Source organism: Syngnathus floridae, chromosome 10 (genome assembly GCF_059516105.1).
Source record: "Syngnathus floridae isolate MCC-2025c chromosome 10, RoL_Sflo_1.0, whole genome shotgun sequence".
NCBI lineage: Eukaryota > Metazoa > Chordata > Actinopteri > Syngnathiformes > Syngnathidae > Syngnathus > Syngnathus floridae.
Window position 1 is genome coordinate 506642 of NC_142422.1, and position 20599 is coordinate 527240.

At 46.4% G+C, this 20599-nt stretch overlaps 2 protein-coding genes across 7 annotated transcripts in view; one reads left to right on the forward strand and one right to left on the reverse strand.

The window, feature by feature from the left end:
* Window positions 1-20599, forward strand: part of zc3h12aa (zinc finger CCCH-type containing 12Aa) — a 155398-nt gene that overhangs the window by 35375 nt on the left and 99424 nt on the right. For all 5 annotated transcript variants that reach the window (XM_088387972.1, XM_088387971.1, XM_088387969.1 and 2 more), the window contains one exon: window positions 8740-8877. The gene's annotated coding sequence lies outside the window, so the exon portion shown is untranslated. The remainder of the gene's footprint in view (window positions 1-8739; window positions 8878-20599) is intronic.
* Window positions 17534-20599, reverse strand: part of grik3 (glutamate ionotropic receptor kainate type subunit 3) — a 47465-nt gene continuing 44399 nt past the window's right edge. For both annotated transcript variants that reach the window (XM_088387950.1, XM_088387949.1), the window contains exon 16: window positions 17534-20501. In XM_088387950.1, the coding sequence (XP_088244076.1) occupies window positions 20136-20501 (366 nt within the window). In that variant the 3' untranslated portion in view covers window positions 17534-20135. The remainder of the gene's footprint in view (window positions 20502-20599) is intronic.

Below are 20599 nucleotides of genomic sequence, written 5' to 3' on the forward strand. Positions count from 1 at the left end.
CACTCCAAGACAGTAGGGGGAACCCTGGTGCCTAAATAGTACACTTTACATTTCTACGCTATACCTGCCCATGACTTTTTGTTTCTTTTGGAATCGCGTTTATTGTACTAATGAAGTGGAAAATGAGAAATCGGCAAAGACTTTGGAATACGGGGCAACGAGTTAAAAGGTTAATGGCTGACATTTCCGTGCCGTGTGTTTGTTCATTATTCAAATGCCAAACGGGCCAACTTTAATCAGCGCTTTTAGTGCTACACGCATGGGTGACGCGTCACTTTTCCGAATATGTTCATTCGGATTCCTCATGTTTTATTAAACTAATCACGGTGCGTTGCCCTCGCACTCTTGTCACAAGCGGCTGCTTTGATCCACAAACAAGACGACAGAGTTGATTTGACTTTCCAGACATTTGGAAGCTTAAGTGTCATTTAACAGTCATGTGACAATTCAGCATTTGGTACATCATTTTATCTGTACATAGATTGCGTTTTGATAAACACCTCATAGATTATGGAAAGGCTCGTTTGATGTGTTTATTTTTCAATTTGCCTTTTTTTTCAAAATGACAAACGGGGGATGACTCATTCTTGTTGAACGGAGACAGCAACGCTGCACTCAATAGGTTGTATTGTTGCCATTGCAAGAGTTTTCATTCATTTCACTGGGGAAAGATTGGCCTTGTTTTTTAGTCCAAGCACCACTGTATTTCTTATAGTCAAAACTGAAAGGTTTGGATACATGCGCAATTTTCACCGGAGGGTCTCCATTATTTCCCAGAAGAAGTCAGTTTGACTGCTGGGAAGCGGAAACCCGCAAACAAGGCGGAAAGGCAACGCGGGGTGTCGAGTGCAGGCCTGATTAGGACGGCGTGATGCCCACTGCTAAAGGTGCACTTGAAGGCAGCGTCTGCTTTTCTCTCCATCATCCTCCTCTCTGCTACAACCAGGACAACGGTGTGTCTTAATAACGGTGAAGCGAGAATATTGTTTGTCCCCCGAAATCTCCACAGAGCCCTCTTTCGATGCACCCACCCCTAAATTGAATCAACTGGCTGAATGAGGCGGTTATTTTCCGTCTTCCGAGCCAAGCCCATTGACTTGCTGCGAAGGTGAAGCGCAAAGCACGGGCATTAAAATGAAAGTCAAAGGGCAACTCTTGTTGAATATAAATCTCGACCGGGAATGTATCTACTGATGGAATCCATCTTTTGTAATTACCAAGGAATGTGCAAGGAAAATAGCGGGCGGGCCACCGTGCGGGCGGGCGACCCGACCCGACCCGCTCGGAACGGAACGATGAATCTTATTATGGCGGGGAATAATAACTTCCTCCGCCACATTTTGTTGTCGGTGCGCTGCTGATAATATCATCGCAAAATGGCAGCTGTTGAAAATAATGTAATTCATTTCGTGTTGCTGCGGAGATGTGGCGAGGCCCGCCGGTGGGACCCCAAATGAAGCATGTCTTCCATTAGACCCCTAAAGAAACAAACTAATAGCTCGGCAAAGACTTGCCATTTATATTACAACTGTAATTCCTATGATTCATTAAGCAGCAGCCAAAAATGATAGTAGACTCTGATTAGAAGGGTTCTCCAGGGAAATGTTTATGTTAATGTATTCGGAACAATCCGGTTGACAAAGAAACTTGTCAGGATATTGTGTAGATTAACTCCCCGCCTCTCGTCGCCTGTTGTCTCCGCAGAACGTCAAACAGATTAATGTCGTGTCATCATTATGTGTGTCACTTTATTTTGCCCACAATCACAAAAATAATCATCTCATCCATCATTTTTATTCATTCATGATTCACTTATGAATGTGCAAAGACACAGCGTGAAGTAACTTAAGCTGGCTTGTGCCTTAGCTTCAGACGCTACGCACCCTAGCCTGGAGCGAGTCATCGTTGTGAAATTTCCATTGGCTGAGGTGTGCCTGCGACACGGTTATGTTCCAAAGTCTCTCCTTGGCTGCAGTGCCCTGTTTCCTTTCTCGCTCATCGGATAAAACCGATGCGTCATTGTAGAATTTGAGGCTAAGCACACATGCTAATGTCATCTTATTGGAAAGAGATTCGCTGTGCCAGAGCTCAGAATGCTGCAGGATAAATCCTCTCCGTTTTGCCGATGCCCTCAGTCTCCTCTTGAATCCGACGGATTCACACGTGGAAGAAATGCAAAAACGTGCGAAAATTGGTTGAGCTAAAAAGCGCCACTGATACTGTATGCAACACACGCTTAAACCTAAATGACATTGCCGTTCAGATATTTCCTCGACTGTGAATATATTTCACACCGTTTTATAAAGTCCTGTGTGGGACACGACGGACTCGCCCTTGAAGTATCATACACGAAGCAACTTATTACACCGTATGGTCTTTACAGCAGGAAGTCATGAGAAATGAGCGGTCCAGTCAAAAGTTGCCGTCATTAACAAAATGTTTTGGGCGAGGAGAGCGTGGCCTTGATGAGGATGCATTACCTTCATAGATCCCCCCGCAGCTCACCTGCCTGCTCAGATAAATGCAGCGCCACTCGGGCGGAGCAGGTGGACAGCGCGAACACGGCCCGAGAAAAAACACAACGCACGCAGACGCACAATTGATGCGCTAGCTCGTAAAGCCACGACGTGCGCAGCTGCAAGGTGAACATGGGAGGAGAACCCAGAAGGATGACTTGCAATGTGGAAAAAGATCTGAGGCTAAATTAGTACAGTTACGAAAACGAGCGAAATCATCATCATCGGTTTAAAGTCCGTTTTCCAGGCACCGCTGGGTTGGACTGGGTTCTTGATATGGCTTTCTTTCACCGGGAACGGTCCATGGCCATCTCGTGGCTGATGCCGAGTGCCTTCATGTCGGCTGACACGGCCGTCTGTCTGCCGGGTCTTTTTAGGTCGGCCACTGGGTCTTGTTCCCTCTACGTTACACGACATGACTTTTTTCACCCAGTCGTTCTCGTCCTTCCTCACTACATGTCCGTACCATCGCAGTCTGCCTCTCCTCACCACATCCACTATGGCCTCCACTCCCATCTTCTTTCTCAGCTGTGCACTGGTTTTTTTCTCCCTTATTGACACACCACACATCCATCTGATCATCCTCATTTCTGCTCTGTTTAGTTTTTCTTCGTGTTCTGTTTTCAGGGCCCATGCCTCACTCCCGTACGTCATACTACTTCTGACGAAATCACTTTGAAAAACGCAAACAAAGCATTGTTGTTTATAAAAACTCATTTGCTTTACAAGCACTAATTGAATTACAAAAAAAGGTCAATGTTCAAGTCAACTAACAATGAAAAATCCCAAACGAGTATAACTCTTGTCTTTATTCCAACTCAAGTTACACAAAACAAATTCAATTTATTTCAGAAATTTATACCAGGGAAAATGAAGCACAGGCTATTAAATCATACCTGTGTTCATTTTTGGCTCATTTATTGTACAAGAGCGCAGCCAGTGCAGGAATTCCCATTTGCTCTCAAGACCAAAGTGACCTTGTCCGTTTCCAAAACTGAATAATAATAATAATGATGAAAAAAAAAACCACCACTCACTTTTATCACTCAATTCACTTTATCTCTTTGCCGCCTGTCACCAATCACAAGTTGAAGAACAAAGTCACCCGTCAAAGTCTCTGTTTCTTGGGCCGTTTAAGCGGCGCAATGCGACTGGCGGGTCGTGACGGTGTCACGCGTCCATATCGTCAGGTCACTTTAACCTCGTCGTGCCGCACATGAAACCATAAACGTGACTCGTACAAAGTGCCTTCTTTTGTCTGTATTTGTTCGTGTTTCATCTGTTCATTTGTTTTGTATTTCATGACATTCGCTGCGAAAAATGATTTTATAATACAGATTTATTAATGAATTCAAATGTAGTTTCTGTAATTATTTTGACGTGAAATTTTATCAATGAATTTATGTTTGTTCTCATGTATTTGTATACTGTGTATAAAATGTCTTTTTTGGGGAGAGGGCGGGGCAGCATCTCAACTCCAAACAAGTAGCATAGCAGACTTTGACTGACGTGCACTGTCAGCATACTCCCTCTGCCATTTCTACTCAGCCCGACATCAGGTGGGCGGTTGTGACACCAAAGCTCCGGAGGCTTTTGTCTTGGGAAAGTGCTAGCCGGCTCCAAGGCGTCTTCTCACCGGGATTATATCGAGTTCTTCACTCTGAGCCTCCCGGAGGACTCGCCGTGACGCTCACAGACCGCCGCTGGGACCTCATGCTCCGTGTCAGGTGTCAGGTTGAGTTAGGTGGGCCCGCGTAAAGAGGGCGGCAGGGTTCGGGAAAGAGCCCCGCGAGTTGTCGCCGCACATCACTCGGGGCGAAAAGAGAGACGGGTGTCCTGAAGATCGCTTCGACTAATCTGTTCCAAAGGTTCCACCGTAGGTTGACCCTGGAGTCGAGGGGGGGGGGTCAGCAGTTGCGTTCCTGCTCCATCTCTCTGTTTTTCTGTGTCGGAAAAAGTTTTTACTCTCGCAATTTTGTAATGGTTGCAGCTGATCTGCAAACCAGAGTTCAAAAGTGAGAAGGCATGTGGAGGGGAGTGGAGGGCGCAATCAGAGGATTTGATTGCCACCCACCAACCCCCCACCCAGCCTCGTAGGGTTCCGGCAGCCTCTCCACTACTTCCTCTCGCGCGAGCACCTTGATTCTTAATCAGCCTCCTTTTGGTAATTTAGAACGACAGCGTTATTCTGCTTGGTGGGACTCCTTGGTCGCCATGGTAACCCGAAGACTAGACATTCTTGATCACAGCGGTCTCAACTAGCCCTCGATGAAAGTCGCATCGAAAGAACCGAAAGCTGTTCATTTTTTTTTCCCCCAAAAGGATTTTGTTCAATTCGCGATAATTGATTTTCCAAAAAGTCTGCTGAAGAGCGCAGATGTCAAAAGTGGAGCAGCGACTTTGCTTTTCCTGAGTGACAGTGACAGTGGGTGGGCCTCAGGGCGGGGGTTGGGGCGGGGGGGGCGTAGTTGTAAGGACAGCGTGCTCTGTTGAGTCGCACCCTCCTGCTTCTGCCACGGCCGCGCATGCAAAGAATTCATGAAATGTTTGCCAGGGCCTGACAAGTTGGAGCTCTGCGTTCCCCATTGGCGCCTAACCCGACGTGACATGTAGTATCCCTGCAGCGCTGCACACTTAATGCTTGGTAACCCTGCAACGCAGCCGCGTGGAAGACACTAATAGGCCTTTAAACATTGATTGTGTACTGTAAAGGCTGCTTTTTAGCATCTCTTGTTTGGCCAGAGTTGCGCTTTAAAATGGCATCACTTGATTCTACACCGGCTTCAAAAATGGAAGCTAGCGTGTCTGTTATGAGAACCAAATCATCCGAAACTACCATTCTTAAAGTTACTTGAAGGAATCGCTACTGTTGGGACCGGCTTTTTGATTGTATCCGGGCCACGGCAACAAATATTTGGGCTTTTTTCATTTATTTATTAGAAACTGCTTGAATATCTCTCATAATATATCTAGATCATAATCTGTGCTTTTACTCATGAAGGCTGTCTAAATATAAATATATATAAAATATTTATATTAGAAATATATATATATAATTGGTCAAGACTCCCAACTGTAAAAGAAAGCGTCCTCCATGTCTTTTTCCAATGCATCACCCGGCCGGGGCTTTTGAAGTCCACCGGAGCAACAAAAATCGGCGCCAGTGCTAAAGACGTGTGTCACGACTTAATAAACCGCATGAAAATCATGAGTGGGGGGAAAATGAAGAAAAAAAAAAAAAAGAAGCAGCATCCTGAACAGACAACGCATCATAAAAACATCATCATGCCCGTACTGCACTCCTATTTCAGTCACTTCATTACCCCCCTGATGTCAATTCCTCACATTTGCTGAGATGTGCACAAAATACTCCCGGCCGGCTTTGTTGTCCTCGGTCGGGGGAAAAAAAAAAAAGCACTAACAGCAGAATTTAGAGGAGAGACGTCCGTGCGAGCCTCTCTCGGTAAACACATTCGGCCTCGATGTGGATTGGCTGCGTGTTTGTAATTACACCAACCTGACAGCTTTACTCTGATGTGCACATATTCAAGTACAAGCTGAATTATTTCCCCTCCACATGTTGTTATGGCCTAGTGCAGTTTGCTCACTGGTGTGTGTTAGTGCGAGCGTGCAAACATGGTGTGAGTGTGTGTGTGTGTGTGTGTGTGTGTGTTTGTCTGGGGGGGCGTACATGCTGATGCTGCTGGAAATGGATAACAGGCACATGTGGGCTTGTTCTCCCACCATGTCGAGAAAGACAATTGAATTGTACAATCATTTTGTCCAATAGGAGATCATAGAAATCAATGTAATCCAGTCTCATTGTGTGAACAATATTGCAGCCTGAACTCAAACTGACAATGAACGTTTGGCTGCTCCGTCTAGCTAACTGCGAGCACTATCATACAGATGACGGCCACGATTGCTCAGTCAGCCTCAGAATCTTTGCAGAGGATCAAGAGTACATGCGTGTCAATATTGCTGTAGTTGCTGACTTAAAGGGTTATTGATAACACAGAGGCTAATTCTATTCCTTAGCCTGTCTATGGCATTTTCCATGACGGGTCAGCATGATACTGTGTGCACGTTCCAAATGAAAAGGGCAGTTTTTTGTTTTGTTTATTTTGACAACAGGGAGCGGCGGTAAACAGCTTGAAGCCTCCGTTTTTGAAGAATTGTTCACTCGCTGCCAAACTGTGTAGTGAATTGAGTTGAGTTCATTGCCACAATAGACCCCCAGTTTTCTTTAGTTTTTTTTTCCAGACTCCCCAGCAGGCTAAACAAACAAAACAATACCCCCGACCGACCGACCGACCAGGGTGATTATTCCATCTCAAGTTCCACATTCCCAATTCTTGCAGTCTTTTTCTCTTTACCTCAGTTCATCTATTCGACTCATCTACGTAGTTACTCTGCCAATCTGGAGGATTCCTCCCCCCGCTAAAGAGCAGCCATAAATCCACGCTTGTTCTGGGCATTAACAAATAACAGGCTATCAGATATTAGATCAGAGCGGGCCCGACTGCAAAGGCAGGCAGGCAGGCAGGCAGGCAGCCTGCTGGCCTGGCAGCTTTAGAGAATCTCTTTTCCCTTTTAAATGTGACTTCACATCATCCTTTTTTATACCTTCCTGATCAAGTCGACACTTAATTGCGCCTAATGAATTCCATCTAAACACTTAAGATGGCATTGGGAGATGAGAAGAGATTTGTAGTGGTGGACAACCATGAGCTAAGATGGCTCTGGTTTCATTTGAAGAGGGGAAGCAGTACAGTCTTTTTTACTCTGCAAGTTGTTTCATTTGAATGTTGATGCCGTAGAAATGGACGGACATCTGAAACAAGGGATGGGCAACGGAAAGTTTGAGGCTCCACGTAGTCCTCGGTAGTATCTCCGGTCGCATCTGGTCTGCTGACCTGAGACAGAGGGCAGATAGAGGTGGACACAGCAGGGGCCCCAACATTGAACCCTGTGGAACAACACATGACAGTGGACAACCGAGGCTAATACACAAAGTCCTGCTGGCCCAATCGGATCGAAATCTACTCTTGGTTCTACTAGGTGCAATTTGGATCAGAAATGGAGTTTAGGACAGCAAAGATGAGAAAAGAAAACAACAACCAAGCAGGCTAAGAAGCAAAGCCAAAGTTATTGCACTTGCCACCTTAATTCTAATGATACTTATCTGTTGCTGGATTCTTATTTGTTTACAATTTAGTATGTTTTAAAAACGACATCAGGTGTGTGTGTGTGTGGAGACATTCAAGGCAGGACTGCCATTGAATGATGGCTTATTTTGCATCTGATCGATTGCTTTCGTTGAGCGCATATACGTATAAGCGGGAAAAAGCCTTCTGGGCGTTTTTAATGAAGACATCCAAGCATGTGTTGTTCACACGCGTGTTTGAAGATGATAGCACCGGATCATTCATTAACAGCTGTTGTCGCTACTTCACCTACGAGCAATTTAAAGTGCTCTCAAGTGAAAAGTCCTCTTCTACGCGAGGATGCCAAGTAAACAGATGGTCCGAGACGCCAAAGACAAGCAGTACTGCGGCGCCGAGGCCAACATGTTGTTGACACGCTGCAGACCGTCAGGCCGCCGACCCCGACACAAAAGGTCGGGATTATCGCACGCTCCATCCTTGTTGCTTATCTGGGTGGCTTGCGAGTCTTTTGTTTGCCTGGAGAGTCCACTCCAAACAATGCTGTTGACTTTGGCTCACTTGGACCCGCGACCAGACTTTCTCTTTTGGTGCCGACGCTGTGAGCATAAGCTCAAAGCATAAGCAAAGTTAAGCATCTGTTTAGGGTTCCGCCACCACCAGGTGGCCCCCAAGAGCAATAGAGCGTCAACAGACGCTAGAAGTAGTCGTTTTCTTTTTGGAAGTCGTACATGAGAAAAACAGTATTATGAAGTTGAACTTTTAGTTTTGATCTCGATTAAGAATATTTTTATCGTAACACTTTATATTAGGTGTACAACAAAACTTGCAGAAACCTAATTCCATTTTGCTGGCCGCTTGATGGAAGCGCGGGCCGACTCCGGTCTCCTCTTGAGCACGCTTCAAATGTTAATCACCCGAGCCGACTTCGGCAGCGTGGCAGGCGCTCCCTCCAGTCAAAGCCGGGCTCGTCCGTCGTCCGATACGCGACTTCCCCGCCTCGGGGTATCCCCCGCCGAGCCTGTTTTAAACTCGTCCCCTGGTCTCCGTTTCAACAGGCAACACAGCGACAACTTCCTCCAGCTGAAAGCATGCCCTGGAGGAAGGTCCCATCTGGCCTCCCTCCTCCTCCATCATCATGTCAGCTGACAAAAAACTCTTGTGGACACTTAACGCTCAGCTCGCCTCCTGGCAGGGTAAGTGATAAGTCTCAATGAATTGTCGATCTGAAACGTGCTTGTGCTGCTATCTTGCTTTGCTTGACGGTCTGACGCATTCATGACTCTATTTCTCGAGCGCTTTAACAACAAGTAAATAAGCCAATATTGTCCACTAAATAAAATATCATGGCCAGTTCAAAGGCTTCCGCAGCGCCGCGCCAAAATAGTCTTAAGTGTCAAAGAACAGAACTGATGAAAGCAGGCTGCCGGCGAAGGTACGCGCAACCGCGAGGCGTGAGCCAATATCAAGGCCAAAACCCAAAGGGCTCCTAGTTAGAGAAGCTGTTGAATGAGAGAGATAAATCCATCGAGCTCCCTGGAACATCAACGTCAGAGACACTGCAATGCTAATTGTCCAAACATCATTCATTTCCAAGTCCCAGCATAGAAATGCGTTGTTGTTCATTGACAAAGTGTCCTCTCTCTCGCTCTCTCTCGGTTCTCCCTCCTTACGGACTCAGGCGTGGGTCACCTGGCGTTTAACTCCCGCCGTCGCTCTTACGAATTCCACTCGTGGGAGAGCAAAAACGATCAATACTTCTATTTGTATGATGTTGAAATCCCGGCGAGCGTGCTGCTAGTCCATTACCAAGGGCAGTTCAACAAGCACACACTCCGGTAGGTTTGTTTAGAAAACAAACAAAGAAAAAAATGTCTTGAATTTGAATGATTTATGACATGTAGAGGCAGTTTGAGACCAAATGGATTATAGCCAGGGCACACTTTGTAAACTGGAATCCAAATCTGTGTACAAACACAAACCGCACCACTCTTTGGTAGCATTATTAGGAGCACAAGTTTTCACTTGAAATGTGTGACTTCAAAAGTACTGGGATTTTTCTTTCAGGTAAGTTGTGAACAAGTGCAGTGCTGATATTTTCAACCTCTTTTGGTAGATAAGTTCAATCTTTGGAGTGTGTTAATATGCATCATTGCAAAAAGATGAGATGCTCTTTTAGAAGGTATATGCATCATGCCTGCGGGCTTGGTTGACAGCCCATCCACCCAATCCCAGCTGGAGTCAAAAGAAAGAAAAAAAAACATGTTTTGACATCCACTTTGAGATCTTTTGCAAAAGCAGATAGCTGAGAATCTCAACGTAAACACCTCGGCGAAGGAGTGAGATTTATTACCCGACAAGTGGCGTCTTCTTAAAGCGCGGGCGGGGGGCGGGGGGGGCTCCGTATACAAGTGTCAAACGGCAGGCGAGATAACTGCCTTTAATCACCGTTGTTTACAATACGTGGCAGCCCTTGCCGCCAATGTTATACTGCCAGCGTGGCGCCAGAGGTTATCAAGCAAATTGTAGAAGCCGACGCCGTTACGTGGGCGGAATGCCTCACACCCCCCAGTCAAGGCCGTAGAAGAACATTCAAGAACGATCACGTTGTTTTTATATTTCATATTTGTTACGGGGACGTCAGCGTGAAAATCAATACCGAGCCTTAACGTGTGCCTTGTTTGTTTGTTTTAGGTGACTTACATACGTATGGCACTTTAATGTGTTATTTATCGTATTTGATTTGCAGTCATTGTTTTTCCCTCCTGTTTTAAATATGTTCGAAATAAGGACATATCAAATCAAACTCGATCATGTAATATAGTACATTCACGTCATTCACTTACTTGACCCCCAAGTTCCAATTAGGGTACTTTACTATTAATCATATCAAGGATTAAAAAAAACACTAAAAAGGTTCCTGTGCCGTCATGCTGTGAAGTGATTTCAGCTCATTTGACATGAGAGCGTTTTGAAGAGTAAGGAACTTACTTACGCCCTCCCCCCTTCTCAAGTAAAGTTGTCGGCCGCCCGTAAAAGTTGTGTTGGGAGGAATTGAGGCCTTGCGCTCTTCATGGTACAGCTCACCTGGGAGACTGACAAGACGCTACTTTATGGCTCCGCAATTCCCTCCGTGTACAGCATTGCGCTTAATAGAAGTCTTCATCCCTGACCAAATGCGCCGCCGAGGAAATTACCGCTGCTAAAATGGCCGAGCGGGGAGGCGGGAGAGCGGCGCGGCGTGGCGGGACGGGACGGGACGAAGGAGGGAAGGAGGTGGGCCGCTGAGGCAGGACAAGGGACAATCATTGCAAGTTTAGCAGCAATGCAGAAACGTACAGCCAATGATTGAAGGCGCTTTCAAGGCTCGGACACGACGCCACGCTCAAATCAACCTGAAACCGCTTTGTCGAATTTGATACTTTGTCAGAACATGACCGATAGACCCTTTTAAATCTGCACTGACCCATTTTCCACATTTCTAAAGCTCACCAATCTTTTCTCTCTGGTTCTTTGACCATTCTTTTTTTACTCAACCTTCTAAGCACAACTGTAGATAGAATCCGCGCAACATAGCTGGGAGCAGGGATCTAACACCCTCTTCAAAGGTGTCAAAAATGAATAGCACCCCCCAAAAAAACATGTGGCAAGTCCAAGGGGGAAGGGAACATACGGCGTCTTCAATCTTGCCGAGCCGAGGGGGGCCCATCAGTGACTGATACAGCGAGGACGTCCATTAGGCGCCGGCTGGCCATTTGTATTTTTGGGTGACTTCTGCAAACGATAGCAGCACTCTCTCAGCCACTGCAGACTTTTGACAAAGCGTCGCTGTCTGCTCAAATGTTGGCCCGAAAAGCGTCGTTGACGTCAAGTACGCTACAGCGCGCCGGGTTCAATTAAGACGCCATCGCCGGATTCATAGATGCAACTGTGGAGCGTATGCTAAGGGGGAGGCCCCCGAGAGCACTTAGCGGGGATATGGAGAACTTGTGTACTTAAAAGATACTTTTTATTTAAGTGTCATAGACAAACTGCTTGCTTTTATCCACTCACGTTGGGTATTGGCAGCGGTATTTTATGAACGCTTTTACTACCAATAGCTTCTTTGGACTGAGATTGAGATTTAAAAAAAAAAAAAACACTGCACTGCATTGCGTAGAAACAAGTTAAAGCCTACTCGAACATCTGAACTTTGGGATTAATCAGAGGCAACATCATATGTAATCGAGTAATTCTATTGCTTGCCACTAGAGAGCGCCGACATCACCACTCGCGGTATCACACGTTCATCGTCACTCGGAACATAATCAACCTCGATATCCGTTTCTTTTTCTTGAAATCATTTTTTTCCCCGAGGTAAAATATTCACCTTGACGGGAAAGCCTTCCCCAGACTAAACATGATCCCGGAAAGGCACGTTCCCATCCAAATGAAGTGTTCCCTGCAAATTGAGGTCAGTCCTGTTCAAACATTTGCCGTGCCGACAAGCCGCCGGCAGAATGTAACGTATGACACCGGCGACAGTGGCAATATTGAGTCCAATCGGGAGATTAATCAACAGTTGAGGCGTAGAAATCACGATGAAATGGCCAGAAATGGGACTTGGGTTCGTAACACGCAACGTGTGACACATAGCAGGTCACTCGCAGCTGCAGTCAGCCACAACGGCCGATGGCAGGGACTCATCAACGGATACGTAACGTGAATATAAATGACGATGGCATTCTCAATATTGAACTTGCTTTTGACATCCGACGAGTACCGCCGTCGCATACCTCGCATACCTCGTCAATTCTGACACGGGGGCTGATCAGTCAGTCCGGCACTTATCGCTATCTGGTCCCGATCCGTCTCGGTAGATACAAGATGTCAGCTGGCGCCGACCTGTAAGTGACAGTGACGCCGACCGCTCGAGGCATCTTCCCCGAGGGAGGCCTCGCCGCCACCCATGCCGGCCGCAAAACACAGTCAAAACATTCCCGGTGGTTAGGACGGCTCGGAATGAATGGACGAACGAGCACGGCGTTTCCGCAAATGCCCCTCCGGAGGCTTTTGCAGCCTTCTTAATTTGACATCCCGGCTCACGAAAGACGGAGCGGGCTCCGTGGGGATTTTTGGCGGCGGAGGCTCTCCGTCCCTCCCCCTTGGCTAATGAGGCCCTGATCACATTTGGAGCATCCTCATCTGGCAGGTCAACAAGCGTGTAAGAACCAGTGTTCTCATTAGGCCGCAGAACATTGATTAAAATTAAAAGGCGCAGCCGAGAGTACAGTGAGGCCAGGCCGGAGGACCCTGTCGATATTTACCGCGCCGATGCTCGTGTTTACTCGGAGAGACGTCGAGTTCATAGATGGCTAGCTCTTCGTCCGTCGTACGTAGCAATTTCTGAAGCTTCGATGCCATTTTGCGGCATTTTTGGGCCTTTCCCATCGGTTTTCCCGTCCTTGTTATTTTATTCCTTTGAATCCCCCTTCTTCAAAGTTTGCTAGCCTCATGGATTTTACCGACGGAGGGTCGAAACAACAGAGCCGAGTGTCTTTCAACCGTCGTAGCCCGAGCGCGTGGCAGAGGTGACGGTTGCTTTTCTCCGCCGTCATCGACTGATTGCCATCAGCCGGCATCAAGCGGCTCCCGGCGGATATCGGGCCTATTATCTCAGGTTTAGCACGGCCTCTTAATCACGGCAGCCGTACAAACCCATTAGTCTCTGTCACTTTTCCCTCCACGGCTCAAGAAGCAAGATTGCAATCGGATCCGAGAATATTTTTAGGGGCCCCGTCTCTTCAAGTTCCCGCTTCAAAAAAAAAAACAGCCTTTGTGCTGTGACTCCGCCCACCCTCCGCCTCGGTTGGTCGATTTTCTATTTCTCCATTCCACGTCTATTTCCGACGCTAACTGCGAGCTGCTGTATTCGAATGAAATTCTTCCATTTTTTTTTCACGACCACACCTACGGCCAATTTGGAGTGGTACGTGTTTTTTGGAACGTGGAAGGAAAGGGCGGTGCACGCGGATGCGTTGAATATTTTTTATTTCTGCCAGCGCGCAGACTATTTTTCCCTTATGGAAAAATCAATGGGTCTTGAGTTATCAAATCCAACGTGTCTCGGGAAGAAATTGCCAAAGGGGAGACGGAGCTGCCGCAAAATCGATGTTGAGATATTGCCTTATTTAACGGCGCGCCATAAATAGCGGCAATATGATGTTCACTATCGGCAAAGTAACAGCGAGGACGAGGAGAGGGCACGCTGCTTGTTCCATTGGCTTCAGTCTCATCTGGCACACAATGTCTCAACTTGGAAGTTCTTACAAAAACACTTACCATCCAAATATTGTATGGTCAGCTCGTAAGCCGGGTCACTCAGCACGTGGCGTTCACATTTTTACTCACTATTGTCAATATTGGGGCCAGCGGATTAACTCTGTCAATATTAGTACTGTTTTTTAAATCCATGTATGAAAAATGTTTTTGCATTTTATATACGTGCGTATATACTATGTGTATACATCTAGTATCTGTTATCATATGAGTACATTTTTTTGCAGATTTTGTTTTTTGTAGCGAAAAAAAGATTCACCACCGAGTTCAATCCGAAAGGGTTCAATTTGCAACGAGGAGCAAATTTTGCGATGACGCGGCCACGCTTCAGCAACATCTGCTCGACCCGCTCCCGGAAGCCCTTTGGAGCGGGCGCCTCGCTTCCCGACCTCCCGATAATCCTTTCGCCAGCTTTGCGCACGCTCGCTGCGTGTCAGCCATCTTGGCTGGGCTACAAAGAAAAAAGCGGCTTATCGCAAGTTTCATTCACATTGTCACCCGCTTCGGCGTTCAAGGAGAAAGCTAAAGTCGCGACTTAAAAGTAGCGGGCGGGGATGAAAGAGAAGATGGAAACGTGGTGATGTGGATGTTTATACTCCAAATAGAAAAGAAGAAGAAGAAGAAACATTATTTTATGTTTACTGTTTTGTAGCTACTGTTGACAATGGTTGACTTCTTTTTACCCTCGTATGATGGTAAACAATCTAAAAATGCGACGTATTATAATGGCGATAGTTTGAAGGAGCAATTGATGTCCAATATTTAATTTGGACATATAATCGCCTCATGTTCATAATGTTTATTGTTGTGCTTGTAAAAAGAACTGCATCTGACTGAGAATAGTTTGATAATACTATTTTAGCGATGTGAATTAGAGATGCAAATTTACAGCCTGCGGTCTGAACGTTGAAAACAAATGAAAAGACCTCTCCTAGGGAGATATTTAATGAAAGCAAAACATTATCATCGTCAGAGAATTTATTGCACTACCGCGGTTTTATCAGCGCTACTAAAGCCGTCAGCGTCGCAACTGATTGGTGGAGTTGATTTAACAACTTAATGTCGTCGCAAACCTTTGACTTAAGTCAATGCTTGCTTTCGAATTAACGTTCGAATATTAACGTGTTGGTTTTCGGGCCGGAGCCGGAGTCACACTCTGCCTGAGCAACACACGGAATTTTTCGCCTTTTTTTTCTCTTTCGGTCAGTCAGTTTGAAAAAGTGACAGCGTTTCCCTAACGAGCGCACAGCCGCAGCAGTTTGCACCATTAACGCACAATAGCATCATTATTTTCCGGTCAGGGGCGAAGCCACCGGTAGACCGCGGCTCAACAGATGAGCTCTCTTTCTCGCGGCGGCGCTCGGCGGTTATTGATGACCTCATTAGAATGCAGCCCGCGGCCCCGGGCGGCGGCTCTGCCTTTTGAACGACTTCCTCGTACGCGACGACCAAAACAGCGCCAAAGTACCGGTCAAGTGCCAAGCGACGCTTCCTAACGGTCAAGCAAATGCGACTTTTTGAGGCTTTCCCACGAGGAGCGGCTCAAACAAGGCAGGAAGTTGGAACGCTTTTCAAGATGAACACTCTTGACCGTATATCGCTCCCCCCACATCAACGTGATAAGCGTTGGCACCGGGCCACGACGCCATCCTTTGGGTTCAGAGATTTTTCCACCAAGGTCAACGAGAGCTTCCTTTTTAGGGGATGAAAAGCACTCCGCATTTCACTCGGTCATCAGAAAACCACTTAAGCGTGGCCCTTCGCCACGGCCAGACTCTTAACAAAAGTGGGCAGCAAAATTGGCCGTTTTGAGTTGGCTGGCGCTGGCTGATTTCGGAGCGACGGACAGTGACCGTTGCGTTGATTTGACGGCTTGAGAGGAAACACTGCCGTCATTTCGTATCGTCCAAATCACCAATTCGCATTGAGCCGCATCGAAAACTAGAATCGCTGTTTGGACGAGTCTGCTGTGGAAATCGCAAGCGTCGCTGAAATCTGAAACGATAGCGTCAACGGGCGTCGGTGGATTGTCGGACGGACGCTGCTGCCGTTCATGCTGCTGCGGGAGGCGGGATTTGTCCCCCCCCCCCCAGGCGTCGACATCCCCTTCCCTTCCTCCAATGGGTCTCTGAGCGCACTGTAGCTTTAAGCGGCTTGAAGCTAAAGGCGTGTCTGCCAGAAGGTTCAACGGTTGAGCTAAAGCCACGCACGACGCTACTTACTTTTTCACCTGCGTGAGATCCATGCTGATTCCTTGGCATGCCTTTGAGCCAGGATTCCCCAGTGTCAGATCGCGGTACCGTTTGTTCGGAAAGGTCAACAATGTCGGATGGTGCGCACGGCAAATTCGGGGCTCGCCGTGCATTCGGAGGATGATGCCTTGGACGGCCGGTTACGTCACAAATTTTGCTCGGCGGTGGCTAGTTTTCCATCCATCACTATTGCAGCCTTTGGTACGGATTCTGAACAGGGGTGGGCATTTCTTTTCCCCAGCAACATATCCCATTTTCTGACGTTGCCTTTTATAAAAGGCAGCCAAACGTGTGAGCTGCCTCTTTCGCTTCAGTCGAAGCAGGGAAGGCATCCATCCATCCATCCATCCATCTATCCTTCTACCCCCGGCAACCCTCAGGTGTGGCCAGTGAAGCACAACCTTCAGGCTCCGCCACGTCACCCGCAAGCGAGCCGCGCAGCAGAACATCAGCGCCCGACGGCCCCGTCAAGGTCATCCGAACGAGTAGGACAATAATGAGCTGTTCGGCCGAGCGAGGCCGACATGCTCCAACGTGGTACTGTAGCTGTAGCTCAAAAAAACAAACCAACGCACCAGCCTGTTCGTTCTGAGATCATCGTGTGCAAAGTAGCTCATGGTCAAATATTTTTCTGGTTCTCCCACCGCCGCTCGGCTCATTTGCTATTCCTGCGTCGACCCCTCGTGCTCTTTTTACACACTCCCGATGCACTCCCGCCGGCCCGGCTCTGTCCGAGGGGATTAATTGATAGTGAAGAGATAATAAATCATTGCTCATTATGCGCCTGCTGCTGCTCCTTAACACTACAGCGCACAGCTGGGGATTTTCCTGCCTTTCATAATGTGATTTTTGTCAGCCCCCCCTTCCCCGTCTTAAATACCAGCAGCAAGGTTAATCCTTCCTCATAACAAGCGATTGGGCATCATTCATCCATGGCAATATTTTTTTTGGTGTGGTTAATCGGGATTATGTACAGAAATTCCCTTTCCCATGCAGACTTTTTTTTCTTTTTTTTTTTTTTTTACTAGATAGAATTCGGGATTATTCTATTTAGATTTTTTTTTAGCTCCTGTGGGTTGTAACAAAATTCTGCAGTGGCCCAGCTTGTTGCCATGGCATCTTCGGCAGCCGGGTCGTAGAGAAGCGCACAATGTTTTTATTTTGGCTGATTACCAGGCAAAGATTTACTCGTAGCAACCTCACGAAGGCAACAGTCGAACTCATCGCTACGGCAACTCCCAGTCGTCTCTAATCACGCCACATATAAATGTCCACAAAAATATACAGTTCATGTTTTTTATTTAAAACTTTATATAACCCATACAGCAAACTGTACAATTGAATAATTCACAGTGTGTTAAAAAGAAAATATTTCAATCCGTTCATTTTGATACTATGTAGCTGAAAGTCCCGCTGTTTTACTCGCATGTCAAATGGTCTAATCTTCTCATAACACATTACACTAACTAGTAAATCCTTGTTCCTGTTCTTTTGTATTTATTGTATTTGTACAAAACGTTACAAAAACTATATTCATAGAAATTCTCAATGTCCACAAAGAAAACCCTGGTTGGCACCAACGTATTTGAGCATTTTTTTCTTCTTTTTTTCCGAACAAATGTTAGAAGCATCGCAACTCAAAACAAACAAAGGCATTTCGACTTTTCTCCCCAGAACCCAGGAAAAAAAAAAAAAAAAAAACCCAACAACCTAGGTAGCATTAAAATTTCCTTCACGTCATACAGTTTAGTTTGGGATGACGTTATTGACGCTCGTTTAAAAAAACAGCAATGCAAATCAAATAAATTAATGAATTACCTCCGCCAAGCAATCTTTTGTCCATGTATTATTCTTTTTTTTTTATTTTACTTTTCCAAGTGTAAAATTTGTAGGGGGCTCGATTAAAAATAAAGAAAAGGTATACTTTTGAAACTGCAAATTGTTGCTATGTTAAAATCAAATGATTTTATTATAATTGTAAAAGGATGGCTACATTTTTGTGGCTTCAGGTTCAGACATGCTGAGATTTCAACAAAGTATGAGAATTCGTTTCAGCCATTTTTCTTAAAGTAATATGCCAAACTATCCATGATGAAAAAATACATTCCTTGGTGGAGGTAATGTCTAAAATCACCTGCGTGATATTCCATAATATCAAACCATACACAGGTTGCTCAGGGAAATAAACTCTTGTCCCACTAGGAAGCTCCATGTTTTCAGCTCACGTATTTTTCCTTGTAGAAACATATCAAGGACTCGGACCCAACCGATGGATGGGCCTGGCCTGCTAAATTGGCTGATACTGGCTCTTTTAAAATGAATGAATTTCAACACAAGAAATACAGTCATCCCCCCCCCCCCCCAAAAAAAAAAATCATCCAAAATATTTTTCATATTTCTCTCTTCTGATATTTAAACAAATACTAAGTATTGTAAAACAGTCAAATGTTCTGCCTGCAATTCATTCTTTATTATCATGACGACCCAAAGGCAGCCTACGCTATTTTTTGTTTTTGATGAATCGGCTAATTAGCAGGTAGCCTACATTATTTTTTATTTTTTGTTTTGTTTTTGATGAATCGGCTGATTAATCGGTTATCAGGATTTTATTCTACCAGAATAAGATTTTTCAGCCTCCAAAGAAAATCCCTATCGGTCTAAAAAAAAGAACAATGACAGTCTCTTTCCCCATGTGACTGAAGGCAAAGCATCATATATACGTACTGCATTTCCTTGATTATGAGTCCGGGACAAAGTGAGGAAGTGAGCTCTCTATCGAAATAAATAGCATCTATGACACGTCGACTGTGAGTTCCTTGATAACAATTATAAATCTTAGCAAAATACATTTGTCTGTCTCCCGCTCATCTTATCTACACACTCTAGGGATCCAAACAATGATACAACGGGTCTCTAAGTCGACCGGCGCTAAGGTTTACACACTCGTAAGATAGATTTTTAAAAGGTTTGTCTTTTTATACGGATGGATTTGGCAAACCTCACAGAGGTTCTCTGGCGTGTCACTTGTCCAACACGCGCTCAATAGGTCCACTCCAGCACGCCATTGGATGAGACGGCTGGAAAGAGTAGACGGCGGACGGGCTTGTCTGCCGCTGCTTTTCATCGGCTCGTTTGCCTCAATGACCAGTTCCCGTAATTGCGAAATAACTTTGGCGCCTTCTGATTTACGAACAAAGTCGCGTGGCGTTGCTACCCTAGCAATGAAACGCTCTGATAAATCAATATTCCATTTGCTCAGTTTTTCCATCCGTCATAAGCTGCCGGTTCCCCATCATCCATTTGCATTAAAGTCCAGATTACGCGCTCGTCGTCTTTTGAAAGGTCACATCTTTGGCAAGGGATTTTTTGTCTTTTTTTTCTCTCTCTCTCTCTCCCTCTCTCTCTCCATACGTACGAGCAGTCCACTCGTGCACAAAGTCGCGCGAGGCCTAAAACAGGGAACCCCCAAAACGACACCGTGACAAAGGCGGCTGGCTCGAGCCCGCAACGCTGATTTCGTTGCTCGCGTCGAATGCGGTGGTGAAATGACAGAACCTCCGAATGGGTATTTTTTGTAACTGCGGGCGTTGGAGGGAGGGGTTGGTCTTTCCATCCCGTGGTTCGTAAGCTTGACTTAGCTTCAAACTCAAATGAGCACACAGTCTCTTCGAGGTACATAACGTTACGACAAGCATAATTGATAGTCCAACTGGTATTTATTGCCTTCTGTCTTGTTTTCAGTTTCAGTTGATTTGTCGCGTGTTGACTTGTGTTTTTACGTTGCCCGCGTAAGCGGACCGATGACTTGTTCTCCGAGGAACGGAAAGAAACGATTCTTTCTTCAGGATGATGTCTCTTATTTGAGCGCGGGAGAGACGATGTTGTCATACCTGCGTGGCGGACGCCGCCATTTTGAGTTGCCCGTGTTTGGTCAGCGTCCCCGCGTCGCTGTGGTTCACGGTGAACCGGAGGATCCCGTCGATGCCGTTGTCTCTGGTTTCGGGCAGCGCCCCTGACACGTTGCTCAGGAGGCTCTTGCCCTGCGGTGAGCGCAGGCTCACGGGAACACGGGGGTCATCCCAGCGCTGCAGCTCAGGTTGTCCTTTCCGGGGAGACGGCGGTCGTTGTAGACGTGCATGTTGATCACCGCATCGGTCTTCGCCGCGGCCGGCGGCTGCGGCTTGTGTTTCACCCGCCTCTCGCAGGTGAACGACAGTCTGATCTCGTCCACCATGGCGCTGCACAAAGACCTCTGGGCATAAAGGGAGGAGGAGCGCGAGGGGGGGGGGGGCATGGGCGCAGGGGGGGAAGGCACAGGCGGGTGGAGGCCTTAGCTTTAATTTGTTCC